This window comes from Muscardinus avellanarius (genome assembly GCF_963383645.1).
Source record: "Muscardinus avellanarius genome assembly, chromosome: 16".
NCBI lineage: Eukaryota > Metazoa > Chordata > Mammalia > Rodentia > Gliridae > Muscardinus > Muscardinus avellanarius.
The window spans coordinates 7,622,475-7,641,114 of record NC_137802.1 but is presented as its reverse complement, the minus strand read 5'-3'; the positions used below and the strand labels follow the sequence as shown (position 1 = coordinate 7,641,114).

The following is an 18,640-nucleotide window of genomic DNA, read 5'->3' as shown; positions in this document are numbered from 1 at the left end:
CCACCGCGCCTGGGCTTAGTCAGGTTTTTATTGTTGTTCTGTTTAATAAACTATGGAAGTATCTGTTTGTGAATAAAAGGAGAGGTAGCTGAATATAATCTTTTAAGATTTCTAGCTAGCTACCTAGCTAGCTGGGCCTGGTGGCATGGTGTTGCAGGCTTGTAATCCTAGGATTTGGGAGGTTGAGACAGGAGAATTGCAGGTTAGCGGCCAGCCTCAGCTGCTCAGGCCCTCTGCAACTTAGTGAGACCCTGTTTCAGACTAAAGAATAAAAATAGAGTTGGGGTGTAACTCCAACTCAAGGGCATGCTCAGAGGTAGAATGCCCCTGGGTTTAATCCCCAGTGCCATGAAAAAAAAGTCTATCTAGTTGGGCATGTGAACCTGTAATTTCAGCTATTTGGGAAGTTGGAGTAGGAGGACCTAGGTAAGTACAATTTGGCAAGATTCTGTCTCAAAATATTTTTAAGACGGGTGTGGTGACGCATGCTTGTAATCTCAGTACTTGGGAGGCTAAGACAGGATAATCGTGCAGGTTTGAAGCCAGCCTTAGCTACTTAGGCTCTCAGCCCTGTTTGCAAATAAAATATAAAGTAGGTCTTAGAGTGTAGCCGGATGGTAGAAAGCCTCTGGAATCTACTCCCAGTACCACACACACACACACACACACACAAAAAAAAAAAAAAAAAAAAAAAAAAAAAAAAGGAAAGAAAGAAAGAAAATCGGGCTGGGGATGTAGCTCAGAGGTAGGATACCCCTGGGTTCAATACCTAGCAACACACATACACACACCCCAATAAATAAATACATTAATTAGTAAAAATTTTTAGAAAGGATAAAAATGCCTGTAATTTCAGTACTTGACAGGCTGAGTCGGGAGGATCAAAAGTTCAAGGCTAGCTTCAGCAATGTAGTAAGACTCCATTTCAAAATTAAAAAAGAAAAAAATGGGGAGGTTCGGGATAGATCAGAGCTAGAAGGTTCAATCCCCAGTACCATGGGAGGGGGAGAGGTTGTGGGACACTAGACTCAATCCCCAATACTGGAAAAAAAAGAAAGCAAAAAAAAAAAAAAAAAGAAAAAAGAAAGCAAAAGATATCCGTCTCTCTCTTTTTTTAATACATTTGGGAGGAGTTACCTAGCCTCTCTTCCAGCCTTGGAGATTATAATGTGATCAGACTTAGATGAGCCCATTGCCTAGTTACAGAACAAGGGCTCAGTACGTGGTAACTTACTAGGCTCCTTAGATATTGTCTTATCTATTGATTCACCCCAGTGTCTGAAGCTAATTTTTCCCTGATCTTAATAAGGCTGTTCTTTTTTTGTTAAGGAGAGAAATGGCCAGTATTCATCCTGCTTGGCTTTGAAATACACTTGTTTTTATACTTGAACGAGTGTTTTTTGTTCCAGAGAATTAGTTGAATGTAGCGTAACTACATTAGAGTTCTGTCAGGTGGTTATCTGATAGTGCTGTTTTGGGAAACTTCTTCTGACTTTATATGGGGGTGAATCAACATCATTTTTCTTTTATGGAGGAATTATTGATAATTATATATTGGACAAGGCACAAACCCTAGACCCATCAAAGAATTATGTTCTTAACTAAAGTTTTTTTCAGGATCATACTTTATCAGAGCTAGGAAAATTAACTTAGAAGGCTTTTTTTCTTTAATTCCTACTAATCATCTGCTAAGTAAGATGGCACAGTGTCATCTGAGGCTACAAATAAAATACATTGTTAATGGCATTCCCTCAGGACAGTTCCCCTGCCCCCTCAAATGAGAAGAACATTTTATTTTACAGGAGAGAATTTGTTCCAGTACAGCACCATTGTGATCTTGTACAAATTAGTAGAATTCATCTTGGTGGCTTTTCTCCACTCCTGTCCTGGAGGCTAAACTCTGAGATAGATTCAGGTCACTGGTTGTCTCTGTTGGCTACGCAGGGGATGGGCCTATCCTCCTTAACCCTTCCCTGCCTAACTTGCTTATAGACTCACTACTGGGCTGCTCTGTGGGAATTAGTAAACCCTAGTTTGTTTCAGTTTAATAAAATATTTTGCCATCTGCAATGCCATTCATTCCCCTCTCCTGTACTTGTGTATCTTGAGGTTTTATTGGTCAGTTAAAAAATTGATTTGCAAACAGGTATGGTGTTGCACACCTCTAATGCCAGCCTCAGCTACTTCGTGAGGCCCTTTGCAACTCAGTGAGACCCTGTTTCAAAATAAAGAATAAAAAATAGGGCTGAGGATGTGGCTCGGAGGTAGAATGCCCCTGGGTTCCATCCCCAGTACCACATACACACACACACAAATTGAGTTGCATATTTTTTGTGAGTCTTTTCTGCCGTGGTGAAATGTGGGCCTCACCTCTGTTGTGTCCCTTGCTAGGTTCATTCTCGCTCATCTGAAAAGTCATTTGCAGTCTCGCCACAGTGCAATTTATTTTTAGCTTTTTTTCCAAGATAGTTTAGCCACCTTGAAAGCCTATCCAAGTACATTTTGGTTATGCAAAGACTGTAGGCCAAAAGCCAGGAGTTCCTGGTGAGAGGAGGATTAGCTTTTTATTTTTGGAAGATTGTATTTGAAATTTTGTTGTTGCAAGTTCAGTTTCCTGTTCAGTGTGTTTATTTAATATGGGAAGATTCAAACAGGAACTTTAATAGGCCAATTTCGTTTTGCCATATTTTATTGCCTGTTTACAAGGTGTGTGAGGCTAATTGTGGGTTTATCTGTGGAATTCAGATATAATGTCTCCCCCCACCCTTTTTTTTGGTGGTGCTCAGGATTGAGCCTAGGGGTGTCCTACATCTAAGCTACACCCCCAGCCATATTATATTATATATTTTTTTTTTTGTGTGTGTGGTACTGGGGGTGGAACCCAGGGGCTTTTCTACCTCCAGGCTATACTCCCAGACTTATACTTTATTTGAAACAGGGTCTCATTAAGTTGCTGAGAGCCTCACTCAGTAGCTGAGCCTGGCTTCGGACCTGTGCGATCCTCCTGTCTCAGCCTCCCAAGCGCCTGGCTCCTTATTTTTTATTTTGAAGCAGGGTTTCATTAGTTACTGAGGGCCTCACTGAGTTGCTAAGGCTGGCCTTGAACTTGGGATCCTTCTGTCTCAGTCTCCCAAGTACTGGGGTTCCAGGCATGAGGCAGAAGCTGAGCTGCTCTTGTTACTGATAACAATGGCATCTAGTTTTAGCATATTGTTCCCTTCCTAAAACACGATTAAACATGTTGGTGTTTGTGCTAGGAAGCATTTGCTCATCAGGTCTTGACCAGGTTTCTTAAACAAGTTAGGCAGTTTTTACATTCCATTATTCAACCATGTTAATGAGCTTTGGTGCTAAGAACTGAATCTGTAATGGGACAGTGGTGCTTACGATGCTGTCTTCCTCTTCACCTCTAACTGAAAGTTGGATTGTTTTATCTCCGTGAGTTTCAAACTACAAAACGTTTTGTAGAGATAGCTCTGTGATCCAGGACTGGAGTGAGGGATGGAGGGAGGAAGGGGGGGATGGAGACCTGAAAAGGTAAGAGTTTAGGTTTCCCTGTTCTCACTCAGTCTGAATATTTCTCTTTTGTATGTTTTACACTTTTGGTTCTCATGTAAGATATTTGAGGAAAAAGTGCTAGTTAGAAAACAAAAAAGTCTGAGCATTTGATGTATCTCGTGCATAAGTCTCTCTCTTTTTATGAAGGAAGTGGTCCCGGGGACTGAACCCGGAGCCTTTGCCCTTCGATCTACACTCTTGGTCCTACCTCCCATCTTCAGTCTCAGCCTCCTGAGCTCTGGAATTACAGGCATGAGCCATCGCTCCTGGCTTGTGGATAAGGTTTGAGGAAGGAGGTCACAGTGGTCTCCTGGCTTTTGAGTTCATGTGAGGACGGGAAGGGCTTCTGTGACCCATAAATTTGTATGCCAGTAGAGGCAAATCTGATTTGCTTTTATTTGTTTTATTGCCTCCTGTGTTGGGCTGGAATTACCTCCCAACCCCCTTCTAGGGACATTCTACCTCCGAGCTACACCCTTAGCCCTATTTTTAATTTTAATTTTAATTTTGAAACAAGGTCTCACTAGGTTGATGAGAGAGTCTCATTACTTGCTGACGTTGTTCAGGGATTATAGGCTTGTGCCACCACCCCGGCCTAGAAATGCTTATTTATTTATTTATTTATTTAGCGGTACTGAGGATGAAACCCAGGGGCATTCTACCTCCAAGCTACACCTGAAGCCCAACTTTTTAAAAAAAATTCTTTATTGTGAAACGGTCTCACTGAGTTGCAAAGGGCCTCACTAAGTAGCTGAGACTGGCCATGAACCGCAATCCTCCTGTCTCAGCCTCCCAAATGCTGGGATTACAAGTGTAGAAATACCTTTAAGTAAGCCTTGCTTTATTTTATTTTTGAGATCTGAAGTTAAATTTCACTAAAATGACATCACAAAACCTATGACTCCATGAATCCAGGTGGATTTCTAACATGTAGCCACTGCTAGAAACAGCGAGGTGGGACCCTGGACTCTGCTTTTCTTTTGCCTCTTCGTTCCATGTGTGGCTTTTACGTATTTGGGATGTCTGAGTTGGGAGAGAGAGCTCAGAGATAGATTAGTGAGGCACTTCTTAGGGTTGCAGATCAGAATGACTTAGAAAATGTTCACAGAATATTTATGTAAACATTCATATAATGAAATTCTCTATAGCAACAGGAAAAAACCCAAGAAACTATTTATGATCTCAGATACAAGCAAGATTACAGAAGCGTGTATACTGTACTAGGGGTGAAATTTAGGGCTACAAGCGTGCGCCACCACGCCCAGCTTAGTACAAGTTCTTATCCAGAGTTTTTATGGCATTGGAGACGGTGACTGATGCTCCAGTGAAAGAGGAAATGTGCTGTGTGTGGAAGGTGAGAACTGAAAGGAGAAGCAACAACAAAGCGGAGTGAGGGGGAGCTTCTCAATGCCGGAGTCGTTGGAAGAGTGGGCCACAGTACAGGAAAAGGCAAATCAAATCAGAGTCTAAACTGGGTGTGGTGGCACATGCCGATAATCCTGGTACTTAGGAGTCTGAGACCAGGGGATTGTAAGTTTACAGCCAGCCTCATTGAGAAAATAAAAATAAAATCGGGCTGAGGGTGTAGCCCAGAGATAGAATGCCCCTGGGTTCCATCCTCAATAACACACACACACACACACACACACACACACACACACACACACACACAAATAAATAAAAATCAAATGGGATGTGGTGGCGCACACTTGTAATCCCAGCATTTGGGAGACTGGGACAGGAGGATCGTGGTTTACAGACAGCCTCAGCTACTTTGTGAGGCCCTTTGCAACTCAGTGAGACCCTGTTTCAAAATAGAGAATAGAGTTGGGCGTGTAGCTCTGAGGTTGAATGCCCCTGGGCTCCATCCCCAGTACCTCAAAAAAAAAAAAAAATCAGTGTAGAAGTGCAAGAGCAGAACATGCTGCTTCATAGTGAAAGTGACTGTTTTTTCTCCTCTTGTGTTATTTCAGTCCCTAGAAGTGCGCAGAGAGCGCAGAACAAACGTCCGCCTACCTGCCATCTACAGGAACCTAAATGCTTTATGGTAGTCGATTCGGTTTGTTTGTATGTTTGTTTATTTGTTCTGACCTGGGGATTGAACCCAGGGGAATGTCTACCTGAGCCACATCCCCAGCACTTTTTTATTTTTTATTTTGAAATAGGGTGTCCCTAAGTTACAGAGGGCCTAAGTAGTGGAGGCTGGCCTGGAACCTATGATCCTCCCAAGTACTTGGATCACAGCATGTGCCACCACACCCTGCCTTGAAATGGAGATGTTTAAAAAGATACTTATTAGCAGGAGTGGTCTATGCTTATAATCCTAGTACTTGGGAGGCTGAGACAGGAGGAGCCAAGTGTGAAAGTTCCTAAGTTTGTGTGCAGCCTCAGCTACTTAGTGAGGTCCTCCTCAACTTAGTGAGACCCCATTTCAAAATAAAGAATAAAAAAAATTAAAAATAGTGCTGGGGTAGTTGGGTGTGATGGCGCACGCTGCTCAGTGAGACCTTTTCCAAGTAAAGAATAAAAAATAAGGCTGGGGGTATAGCTCGGAGGTAGAATGCCTGTGGGTTCTATCGCCAGTACTGCAAAATAAAATAATAATGATAATGATAATAATAATAATAATAAGCCGGGTGTGGTGGCGCATGCTTATAATCCCTGCACTTGGGAGGCGGAGACAGGAGGATCGCACAGGTTCGAAGCCAGCTGCGCTGGCTTAAGAGACCCTGTTTCCAAAAATAAAAACAGGTCTGGGAGTGTAGCCCGGAGGTAGAAGGGCTTCCAGGAACCTCAGTACCACACACACAAAAAATAATAAGTGGGGCTCAGAGGTAGAATGCCCCTAGGTTCAATCGTTAGTAACACACACACACAAAAAATATTTATTGACTTTTTTTTTTTTTTTGGTGTGTGTGTGTTACTGGGGATTGAACCCAGAGGCATTCTACCTCCAATTTATACCCTCAGCCCAATTTTCTTATTTGGAAATAGGGCCTCACTAAGTAGCCCTGGGATTACAAGTGTGGGCTACTACATCAAGCTGATATTTATTTAAAAATTATGCAGCTGGGAGCGGGGCGTGGTGGCACATGCTTGTAATCCCAGCATTCGGGAGGCTGAGACAGGAGGATCGCCATTCGCAGACAGCCTCAGCTACTTAGTGAGGCCCTCTGCAACTCAGTGAGACCCGGTTTCAAAATAAAGAATAAAAAATAGAGCAGGGGGTAGCTCGGAGGTCAAATGCCCCTGGGTTCCACCCCCAGACCCACAAAAAAAAAAAAGAAAAGAAATGATGCAGCTGGGCATGATGGCTCACACTGTAGTCTGAGAGGAGGATCACAGGTTCAAGAACAGCCTCAGTAACATAATGGGAGTACCAGCAACCTAGTGATACCCTGTTTCAAAACAAAAAGTAAAAAAAGGGCTAGGAATATAGCTTGGAGGTAGAGCACCCCTGAGTTCAATTCCTAGTACCAGTACCAAAACAAAGTAGGGGCAGAAGTTTTAAATCAGTGGTCAAGCGCATCCTTAGCATGCTCAAGGCCTGGGGTGGATCCCTAGCACTAACATAGGTGTATACCCACTACATGCTAGTATAAATCACATTCCTATGATGGGCAACTGTTCAACAGATTTGGTCAGAAGAGTGGCATTGTAAAACTTCTTGCAAACCCCTCTAGTTTCTAGCTTGACCTAGAAGACAGAAGACAGCTTGATTCTCAGATCTGCCGAGGCATTCAGTCTTCCAGCATGCGGCCTAACCCCGTAGAAGTATGTGCTTAGAGAGCAGAGTGGTATTTTAATAGCCTTTTAGGTAATTGTGGGTATTCCTTGATATCATATCCAAACCAGACAAGTGATAATTTTTTAAAGGTGACTTGATGTGTAGGATCTGAAACCAGGTCAATAAACTTTTCAGTGTCATTATTGGTTTTGTAATTTAGATAAATCATGCATGCATAATTTTGTAACATTCTGTGCCAGTTACTTGGAAAATAATTTATTCATTGGATTATGCAGATATTGATACATTCCATTATATAATATTAAAAAATTTATACTTGTCTCATCACCAAACTCTCTAGAAAAACTTTTCCAAAACTCTGATTTTCACAGATATTGGCAGGTGTTTTTTTTTTTTTTTTTTTTTTTTTTAAATTGGTAGGCTTACTTCTTTCTTGTTGCCAATGCCTTCTTTTTTTTTTTTTTTCTTCAGTACTGAGGATGGAACTCAGGGGCTTTCTTCCAGCGGGCTATACTCCCAGCCCTATTTTATATTTTATTTGGAAACAGGGTCTCGCTAAGTTGCTGAGAGCCTCACTAAGTAGTTGAGGCTGGCTTTGAACCTGCCTGATCCTCCTGTCTCAGCCTCCCAAGTGTGGGGATTACAAGCGTGCACCACCATGCCCGGTAACACTCGGATTCTTTTTACAGTTGTCTTTTTCACAACGCTCAAGTTTAGAGCCAAGCACTCCTGTACTTTGTATGTTTCTTGGGATTTATAGAAAGCCCTTTCCTGTTGGGATTGGCTCCCAGGGTCTGTGCTTGATAAGGACAGGCTGCCCCCTCCTCCAGAGCTTGTGCCTCAGCACCCCATGCTGGGGTTTCATATGCATTTCCTTACTTTATGTAGCTAATTATATCATTAGTTGGCTATTAAAAGAGCCTTTTTATGCTGGGCATAATGGTGCGTGTTTGTAACCCCAGCATTTGGTAGGCTGAGACAGTAGGATCGTGGTTTGTGGACAGCCTCAGCTACTTAGTGAGGCCCTCTGCAACTCAGTGAGACCATTTCAAAAAAAGAATAAAAATTAGGCTGAGGTTATAGCTTGGAGGTAGAATGCCTCTGGGTTTCATCCCCATTACTGCAAAAAAAAAAAAAATATATATATATATATATTTATATAGATAGATAGATAGATACATACATACATACATACTTGGTGTTTTAGTTCTTATGAATTCTCTTTTTTCCATCTTGTTCAGGTGTTTCCCTAGAAACATGATTGTTTGTTGGACTTGATCTCACAGCCCAGTGAGGACTTCTTTGCTGATAATGTCAAGTTCAGGTTATCCTCCCAACCAAGGCGCATTCAGCACGGAACAAAGTCGTTATCCCCCACACTCTGTCCAGTACACCTTTCCCAGCACCCGCCACCAGCAGGTAAGGAACTGATGCTGTGCACTTTGTATATATGTTTTGTGTTTTAATTGACCTATTTTTGACCAGAAGCCAAATATTATTGTGTGTGGTACTGAGGATTGAAACCAAGGGGTCTTCTACTTCTGAAATCTGTATCCCCAGGCAGCTCTTTTCATTTTTTAACTTGAAACAAACTCTCACTAAGTTACTACATTTTGGCCTCAAACCTATGAACCTGTGATTCTCCTAAGCCTCTCCAGTTCTGGGATTACAGGTGTGTACCACTGTGTCCTGTTTACTACTACTACTACTACTACTACTACTACTACTACTACTTATTATTATTATTATTATTATTATTATTATTATTTTGGTGGTACTGGGGGTAGAACCTAGAGGCTTTCTACCTCTGGGCTATACACCCAGACCTATTTTATATTTTATTTGGAAATAGGGTCTCACTAAGTTGCTGAGAGCCTCACTAAATAGCTGAGGCTGGTTTCGAACCTGTGCGAGCCTCACTAAGTAGCTGAGGTTGGCTTCGAACCTGTGTGATCCTCCTGTCTCAGCCTCCCAAGTGCGGGGATTACAAGCATGTGCCACCATGCCTGGCTTATTTATTATTTTTTTAATGGCAAAAATCATTCTCAGCAGGGCCTGGTGGTATATGCCTATAATCCCAGAATTTAGGAGGTTGAGTCAAGATGATTACAAGTTCAAAGCCAGCCTCTGCAACTTAGCAAGCCCTTGTTTCAAAATTAAAAATAAGCCGGGCGTGGTGGTGCACGCTTGTAATCCCTGCGCTTGGGAGGCAGAGACAGGAGGATTGCGCAGGTTCGAAGCCAGCCGCATGCGCTGGCTTAGGAGATCCTGTTTCCAAATAAAAATGTAAAAAATAGGTCTGGGAGTGTAGCCCGGAGGTAGAAGGGCTTCCAGGAACCCCAGTACCACACACACACACACAAAAAAAAAAAAAAAAAAAAAAAAAATTATAAATAAAAGAGCTGGGGTTATAGATGAGTGGTAGAGGGCTCCTGGGTTTCACCCCCAATACTGCAGAGAGAGAGAGAGAGAGAGAGAGAGAGAGAGAGAGAGAGAGAGAGAGAGAGAAAAGAAGAAGAAGAAGAAGAAGAAGAAGAAGAAGGAAGAAGAGAAGAGAGAGAGAGAAGAGAGAGGAGAGAGGGAGAGAGAGGAGAGAGAGAGGAGAGGGGAGAGAGGGAGAGAGAGGAGAGAGAGGGAGAGGGAGAGAGAGGAGAGAGGAGAGGGGAGAGAGGGGGAGAGAGAGAGAGAGAGAGAAGAGAGGGAGAGAGAGAGAGGAGAGAGGGGGGAGAGAGAGGGAGAGAGAGGGGAGAGAGGGGGAGAGGGAGGGGAGAGAGAGACAGAGAGAGAGAGAGAAACTAATTGGAGTTTGAGAATTATTTCTGTCTTCTTACCAGATGTTCAGAGTTGAATGTGTCTCTGCTTTTTTTTTTTTTTTTTTTAAATTGGTGGTACTGGGGGTAGAACCCAGGGGCCTTCTACTTTCGGGCTACACCCCCAGACCTATTATATATTTTATTTGGAAACAGGGTCTCTTAAGCCAGCGAGGCTGGCTTCGAACCTGCAAGATCCTACTGTCTCAACCTCCTAAGTGTGGGGATTATAAGCGTGCACCACCACGCCTGGCTGTGTCTCTGCTTTATAAAATTTTTTTATTTTAATTTTTTTTGTGTGTGTGATACTGGGGATGGAACCCAGGGGCCTTCTACTTTGGGTTATACCCTCAGACCTATTTTTAAAATTAATTAGTTAATTTATTTATTTATTGTGGTACAGAGGGTAGAACCTAGGGGCATTCTACTTCCAAGCTACACCCCCTGCCCTACTTTTTTTTTTATTCTTTATTTTAAACAGGGTCTTACCGAGTTGTGAAGGGCCTCACTAAGTAGCTGAGGCAGTCTGTGAACTGCGATCCTCCGGTCTCAGCCTCCCGAATGCTGGGATTACAAGCATGCGCCACCATGCCTGGCTTTCTGTTTTATATTTATTTGGAAACAGGGTCTCACTAAGTTGCTGAGAGCCTCACTCAGTAGCTGAGGCTGGCGTCAAATCTGTGCAATCCTCCTGTCCCAGCCTCTCAAGTACTGGGATTACAAGTGTGCACCACGATGCCCGGCTTCGGTGTCTCTGCTTTTGACTATGAGAACTTTAGAAAAGAATAATTTGTTTGCAGTTTTTAGGTTAAGACTTACGTTCCGTGTTCTTGATGAGTTTTAAGCTGGCCAGGTAACTTGGCCTCCATTGAGTGATGGCCAGGGTAAAGGCCACTACCTTCTCGAGAGGTGATGCGAGGAAGGTGAGTAAGTTTGTATGATGACTTTCCTTGTGAAAAATAAAACAGGTGAAATTATGAATTCAGAATGTAGATTAAGGATAGTAATTTAAGAGGTTTGAAGAAAAATGGTGAAGGAAGAAATGAGGTCACCGCAAAATTATAAAAAGGCAGATTTGTCAACAAAAGATAATTGAGTACTTCTGGGTTCTGAGGTTTAGTCATAGTTACAGAGTAAGAATATGCATCTTTACATTGTTTTGTGTGTGTGGGGGCACTAGAGACTGATCCTGGGGGCTGGGGGATTCTGCTTTTGAGCTATATCCCCAGCCCTATTTTATTACTTTTTTTTTTAATTTTGAAATAAGAGTCTCACTAAGTTGTGGAGGACCTCACTAAATTGCTAAGGCTGGTCTCTAACCTGTAATCCTTGTCTCAGCCTCCCAAGTACTGGAATGATAAGCATATGCCACCACACTTGACTTTATTGGTATTATTCAGTGGTTGAAGATGTTGCTTTCTGTTCTTGGTTTGAGAATTTTTATCATGATTAGATACTGAGTTTTGGTTCCATGTTCTCTCTGCCCCAATACTGTTCATCTGATTACTAGTTTTCTAGGTTGTTTTTGCTGGTGTGTGTGTGTGTGTGTGTGTGTGTGTGTGTGTGTGTGTGTGTGTGTGTGTGTTAGTTACTGGGGATTGAACCCAGGGGCATACTCCCATTTTTATTTTTATTTTTATATTTTTGTGGGTGTAGGGGTGGAACCCAGGGGCATTTGACCTCCGAACTACACCCCCTGCCCTATTTTTTATTCTTTATTTTGAAACAGGGTCTCACTAAGTTGTGGAGGGCCTCACTAAGGAGCTGAGGCTACCTGTCTGTGAACCGTGATCCTCCAGTCTCAGCCTCCCAAATGCTGGGATTACAAGTGTGCACCACCACGCCTGGCTCCCATTATTTTATTTTTATAAAAATAAATATATTCCCACCTATATCATCATCATCATCATCATCATCATCATCATTTTTGGTGGTACTGGGGTTCCTGGAAATCCTTCTACCTTCGGGCTACACTCCAAGACCTATTTTTTATATTTTTATTTGGAAACGGGGTCTCTTAAGCCAGTGCGGCTGGCTTTGAACCTGCGCGATCTTCCTGTCTCCGCCTCAAGCACGGGGGTTACAAGCGTGTGCCACCACGTCCGGCCACTTATTTTATTTTAATTTGAAACAGGGTCTTACTAGGTTGATGAGAGTCTTACTACTTGCTGAGGCTGTCCGCAAACTTGCCATCCTCCTTTTTCAGGCTCCCAAGTACTGGGATTACAAGAGCTTGTCACCACGCCCAGATTCACACCCAATTTAGAATGATCCTTAGGTCTAATTTATCCTCTATTTCTGAGCTTATCTCCTGGATTATGCACTGAATTACCTCTGTGTTCAGTGAGGTTTCTTTATATTGCAGGAAGGAATTTTAATGAATTCTGCCTTTGGGTTAGCTCTGGGAATTGTTTGCTCTAAAGTTCTAACTGTTCTTTCATCAGATGCCATTTTATAATTATAAAGAAAAAAAATTTCTAGTACTTGGGAGGCTGAGACAACAGGACCGCAGGTTTGAAGCCAACCGTGACAACTTAGGCCCTCTGCAACAGTGAGAGCTGTTTACAAATAAGAAAATTGGGCTGGCAGTTAGCTCAGAGGTAAAATGCCTCTGGGTTCAATCCGAGTACCACCAAAAAAATAAAAAAAGTAAAATTAAAATTGTCTTAGCTCAGCCTTATGGCTTTTTTTCTTTGTGCAAAGACTTGAACTGAAAATTCATATTTCAGGCAGTCTTTCTATATCTCCCTTCTGTCCGGAAGCCTTCTCCAGAAATGGTCTACCTGGATTCTCAGACCCGTGCCATGGTTTCCTCAGTAATTGTGACTGTGGCACTGTGGGCTCGCCACTGGGCTTGGAAGATTGCCAAAAGGCTGAGAAGCCTGGCGGGTGGGAGGAGGCTCACCAGGATCAAGTCAGGAGTGCCTGCGCACTGTGAGAAGGCAATTAAGCTGTGTTACTTGCTCAGAACTGGAAGCAGCAGGGCACTGAGGCTTTTATTTCACTCCTTACTCTGCATCACTGGATACAGCCTCTAGAAATTCTTTCAGGGCCTGGGGTATAAGCCCAGTGAGGCTCTGAGTTCAGTCCCTAACACCACCAGAAACCAACACAACCAAGGAAGCAACCAACCAGCCAAACAAACAAAAAACAGAAAGGAAAACAAAATCTTTTGAGGAAGGTCAGCTGTGGTTGGTAGGTATATTTTCTGAGTTCTCGATGCTACAAAGCTTCTTGATCCTACTGTTTGAATGAAGAGCTGGTCATTGAATTGTAGGTTCCAAGTGTTTTCCTCTAAGGTTGGAATATGTTGTCTGTTGTTGATGAAAAGTCTGGTTTTCTTACTCTGCAGGAAACCTGCTTTTTATTTCTTGACACCTGTAAAGCTTTCCCATCTCCTTAATTTTCTAAGCCTTTTAATGTATCTATTGTGGGTTAATTTTTTAAATGTCTCATGCTTTCCCCCAGGCCCTTTTAACTCTGAGGATTGTGTCTTTTCTAACTTCTGAGAAATGCCCTCTATTATTTCTTAGAATATTTCCTCTCACGTGTGCTGTTGGACTTGTTATCCTAGCTCCCATTTTAAATTTCTCTTATATTTTTATGCTTTACTGTGTTCCAAGAAAACTATATCCTCAGTTATGTTATAGCTTTTGTTTGCCTTCACCTCTTTTTTTGTGGTGGTACTGGGGCTCAAACCCAGAGATGTTCTACCTCTGAGCTACATCCACAGCTTTATTTTATTTTTGTTTTGAAACAGGGTCTGGCTAGGTTGATGAGAGTCTTACTACTTGCTGAGGCTGTCCTCCGACCTGTGATCCTCCTGTCTCAGCCTCCCAAATACTGGGATAAGAGGCATGTGCCATCATATGCCCTGCTTAGTGACCACATTTAAAATTTTTTCATTGGGCCGGGCGTGGTGGCGCACGCTTGTAATCCCTGCTCTTGGGAGGCGGAGACAGGAGGACTGCGCAGGTTCGAAGCCAGCCTTGCTGGCTTAAGAGACCCTGTTTCCAAATAAAATATAAAATCGGTCTGGGAGCGTATCCCATGGGTAAAAGGATTCCATCCCCAGTACCATAAAATAAATAAATAAATAAATGAAAGCGTCCAGTTAGAGTGGCTTTTAGTATAACCCTCGTTTCACAACCATCACCATTATCTAAACCCTAAACGTTTCCGTCACCTGAAATGAAGCCCCTGTCAGCAGCAGTCCCAGTTTCCCTCTTTCTTCATTCACTAGCGGTCACTCACTCACTTTCTGTACCTTATGCATGTGCTTCATGTAGACATTTCATATAAATGGGAAAATATGTGGCTTTTTAAAAACCTGGATTTTAAAATTTAACACAATGTTTTTTAGTTTTACCTGTGTTATAGTATGTATCAGTACTCTCTTCTCTTTATGGCTGAATACTCTCTTGTATGGGTATAAACATTTGTTTTTTCATTAATTCCTCCATGAACATTTGGGTTTTCTTTTTTGGCTATTATGAATAATGCTCCTGTGAAAATTGTGTTCATGATGTTTTGTGTGGTATATGGTTTTAATTCCTTTGGCTATACATATATTTTGTGCTCTGATTCCTGGGTCACTTTGTAATTTTGTGTTTAACATCTGTTGGTTGAATTAGCACAATAAATTTGTTGTGAGGTAAATTATCATAAAGCTGAGTATGGCGGCGCATGCTTGTATTCTGGAGGCTGAGGGAGGCTGGGAGTTCAACGCCACTTTTGGCTGCATAGCTGGATCTTGTCTTAAAAAAAAAAAAAAAAGAAAGTACTGGGTGTGGTAGTACATACCTGAAGTCCCCACACTTGGGGTGCTAAGACTTGAGAATGGCAGAGTCTAGGACAGTCTCAGCAACCTAGTAAGTTTCTATTTCAAACCAATGTTTAAAAAAATGACTGGGGCTGGGTGTAGTGGTGCACGCTTGTAATCCCAGCATTTGGGAGGCTGAGACAGGAGGATCGCAGTTTGAGGACAGTCTTAGCTACTTAGGCCCTTTGCAACTCAGTGAGACCCTGTTTCAAAATAAAGAATAAAAAATGGTGCTGAGGGTGTAGCTCGGAGGTAGAATACCTCTGGGTTCAATCCCCAGTACCACAGAAAAAAGGGGACGGGGCTGGGGATGCAGTTTGGAGGCAGAATGCCTCTGGGTTCAATCCCTAGTACCACAATAAGTAAATAGTAAACAAATAAACAATAAAAATATAAAAGGAAATAAAAAAAACTAAACATAAACATAAAAACTTCCCTTCCTAGTTATGGAAAAACTATTATTCTATTTTTTTTTTTTTTTGGAGGGGGTGCTGGGGATTGAACTCAGGAGTACTCTTTCTACCTCTCATATACACTCTCCAGCCGTTTTTATTTTCTTATTTTGAAATGGTCTCCCTAAGTTGCTGAGGCTGGCATCCAGCCTGCAATCCTCCAGCCTCAGATCCTCAAATCCTGGGATTACATCATGCACCACCACACCTGGATGAAATACTATTACTCCTCATCAGTAGGTGGATTCTCTAGATGTCAGTTTATTTGCAAGTATACATGGATCTAACTAGAGACTTCTGTGATCCAGCTGGTTTATTCACTGTGAATTTAGGATTATGTTTGTGATTTTACTTATGTGCACCACACTATAGATTGGACATTATGTAACGTGTTATTCAAGGGATGAATAGACTACAGAGCTGAACTGGGTGTTTCATTTTGAGTTACTCTTAATGATCAACTGTTAAGACCTTGATTGTTTGAGGTTTCTGGGGAAGGATTGGCTAAGTGAAGGACTGAAATTCGCATTGCTGCTGCTTCCTGTGCCTAGTGGCCCTCAGCTGCTTGGTTTGACTTGGTGATGCTGTTCACGCTTCCTGGTTATTTTAATTCCAGGAGTTTGCCGTCCCTGACTATCGCCCTTCTCATCTGGAAGTCAGTCAGGCGTCACAGCTCTTGCAACAGCAGCAGCAGCAGCAGCAGCTTCGAAGACGACCCTCCTTGCTCTCAGAATTCCACCCAGGTTCCGACAGGTAATGGGCTTTCTTTTTGTGTCCATCTAGGATTATAATTGTGTCACTTACTTATTACTTTTCTTTAATCAAGATATTAGCGGTCATTTATAGTTTATATTTTGAGCATGTTCATAATAGTTGATCTTTCTGAGTAGTTATCATGATAGTTCATAAGCTCTTAAAATTTAATGTTGTGGGAAAACAGTGTAGACCTAGGTTTGAACCTTTTGCCACGTGACCTCAGTTGCTGTATGCAAACTGTGGTGTTCTTTCTCAGCTTGTGCTACGTCGTAGAGCCAAGTCCTGCCACAGAGCAGTCCAGGACCGCACCTCAGCTCTAATTGCCATCGTTTCTCAGTGATTCTCATTGGTAGCCAGAAGTGCAAGTCATTAACGTAGGCAATTTAAGCTTTAGTTTTCTCACCTCTTACAATGGAGCTAATGGCACTGTCTTCAAAGGATAGTCAATGTGACATCAAATAATGAGGTCCTTGCTGGGCGTGGTGGCGCACGCTTGTAATCCCCGTGCTTGGGAGGCTGAGACAGGAGGATCAAAGCCAGCCTCAGCTACTTAGTGAGGCTCTCAGCAACGTATTGAGACCCCGTTTCCAAATAAAATATAAAATAGGTCTGGGAGTATAGCCCGGAGGTAGAAAGCCTCTGGGTTCCACCCCCAGCACCACCAAAAAAAAAAAGAAAAAAAAAAATGAGGCCCTTCACAGGATGGTCTTTTTTCCAGTGCCTTTACTATCACTTCTTCCGTTTACTCCATTTTCACTCTTAAAGGTTTATTTTAAAAAGAATTTTATTGTTTATATTTAAGTTTATTTAACAAGAGGCTATGATAGGCATACAGGTATCCCATATGTAAAATGGTCACTATACTATTTGGGTTCTCTTATATTTCCATATGAACTTTAGGAGTTTCCTTTTATTTTGTGAAGAATGCCATTGAGATTTTGATAGGGATTGTGTTAAATGTATATTGCTTTGGGTTATATGGATATTTTAGCAGTATTGATTTGTTGGATTCACGAACTTGGAATATCTTTCCCTTTGAATCGTCAGTGTTTTTCATCAGTACCTTTATTTCTCAGGGCACAGATCTTTCCCCTGTTTGGTTAGTTAGTACTAAGTATTATTTTCTTTGGATGGTGATATAAATGGGATTGTTCTCTTGATTTCTTTTTGGTTAAATGTTCTTATTTGTGTGTAAAATTGCTGATTTTTTTTTTTTATTGTTTGGTGGGTGGAGCTGGGAGTTGAACCCAGGGTCTCATATCTGTTGGGCAAGTGCTGTACCACTGAACTACACCCTCACACACCTACTGATTTTTTTTTCCCCCTCAGTACTGGGGATGGAACCTAGGGACATTCTATCTCCGAGCTGTATTCCCTTCCCTAATTTTTAATTTTTTTTTTTTTTTTGGTACTGAGAATGGAACCCAGTGGCCTTCTACCTCCAGGCTACACCCCCAAACCTATTTTATATTTTTATTTGGAAACAGGGTCTCATTAAATTTCTGAGAGCCTCAATAAGTAGCTGAGGCTGCTTCGAACCTGCATGATCCTCTTGTCTCCGCCTCCCAAGTGCTGTGATCACAAGTGTGTGCCACCATACTTGGCTTTGTTTTTTATCTTTACCTTGAAACAGGGTCTCACTAAGTTGTAGAGGGCCTAAGTAGCTGAGGCTGTCCAGAGACCATGAACCTCCCATCTCAGCCTCCTGATGCTGGGATTACAAGCGTGCGCCACCATGCCCAGCTTGTTTTTTTTTTTTTTTTTTTTTTTTGGTAGTACTAGGGATTTAACCCCAGAATCATTCTACTCTGAGGTACACTCTCAATCCCCCCTTTTTTTTGTATGTGGTATTGGGGATGAAACCCAGGGGCATTCCAAGCCTCACTCCAGCCCTATATTTTTATTTTTATTTTTATTTTTTTGCGGTACTGGGGATGGAACCCACGGACATTGTACCTCAGAGCTACACCCCAGCTACACCCCAGCCCTATTCTTTAAGTCTTTTTAACTTTGAAAGAGGGTCTCCTTGAGTTGTAGAGGGCCTTGCTGAGTAGCTGAGGCTGTCTGGACTGCTATCCCCTTGTCACAGCTTCCCAAATGCTGGGATTAAAAGTGTGCGCTACCATGCCCAGCTCCCAACCCTATATTTTAGTCTTTATTTTGAAACAGGGATTCACTGACTTGTGGAGTGCCTCACTAAGTAACTGAGGCTGGCTGAGAACCTTCAGTACTCCTGTCTGCTCAGCCTTCCAAGTACTGGAATTACAAGCTTACGCCACCATGCACAGTTCCTTTAATTTTTTTTTCCTTGTCTAATTGCTCTCACTAATACTTCTAGTGCTGTTCTAGAAGTGCTGAGAGTAGGCATTCTTGATTTGTACCAGATTATAGTGGAAATGTTTTCAGTTTCCTCCCATTGATTATAATGTTAATTGTTTTTTTTAATCTGTGAACCTTTATTACGTTCCTTCTGTACTTAAACTTTTGAGAGGCT

At 42.1% G+C, this 18,640-nt stretch overlaps 1 protein-coding gene across 4 annotated transcripts in view; it reads left to right on the top strand.

The window, feature by feature from the left end:
* Window positions 1-8,617: 8,617 nt before the first annotated feature.
* The window catches only part of NCOR1 (nuclear receptor corepressor 1), a gene marked incomplete at both ends in the record, with an annotated part of 127,711 nt that continues 117,688 nt past the window's right edge, over window positions 8,618-18,640 (top strand). For all 4 annotated transcript variants that reach the window (XM_080714199.1, XM_080714198.1, XM_080714200.1 and 1 more), the window contains 2 exons: window positions 8,618-8,725; window positions 16,007-16,143. In XM_080714199.1, the coding sequence (XP_080570325.1) occupies window positions 8,618-8,725; window positions 16,007-16,143 (245 nt within the window). The remainder of the gene's footprint in view (window positions 8,726-16,006; window positions 16,144-18,640) is intronic.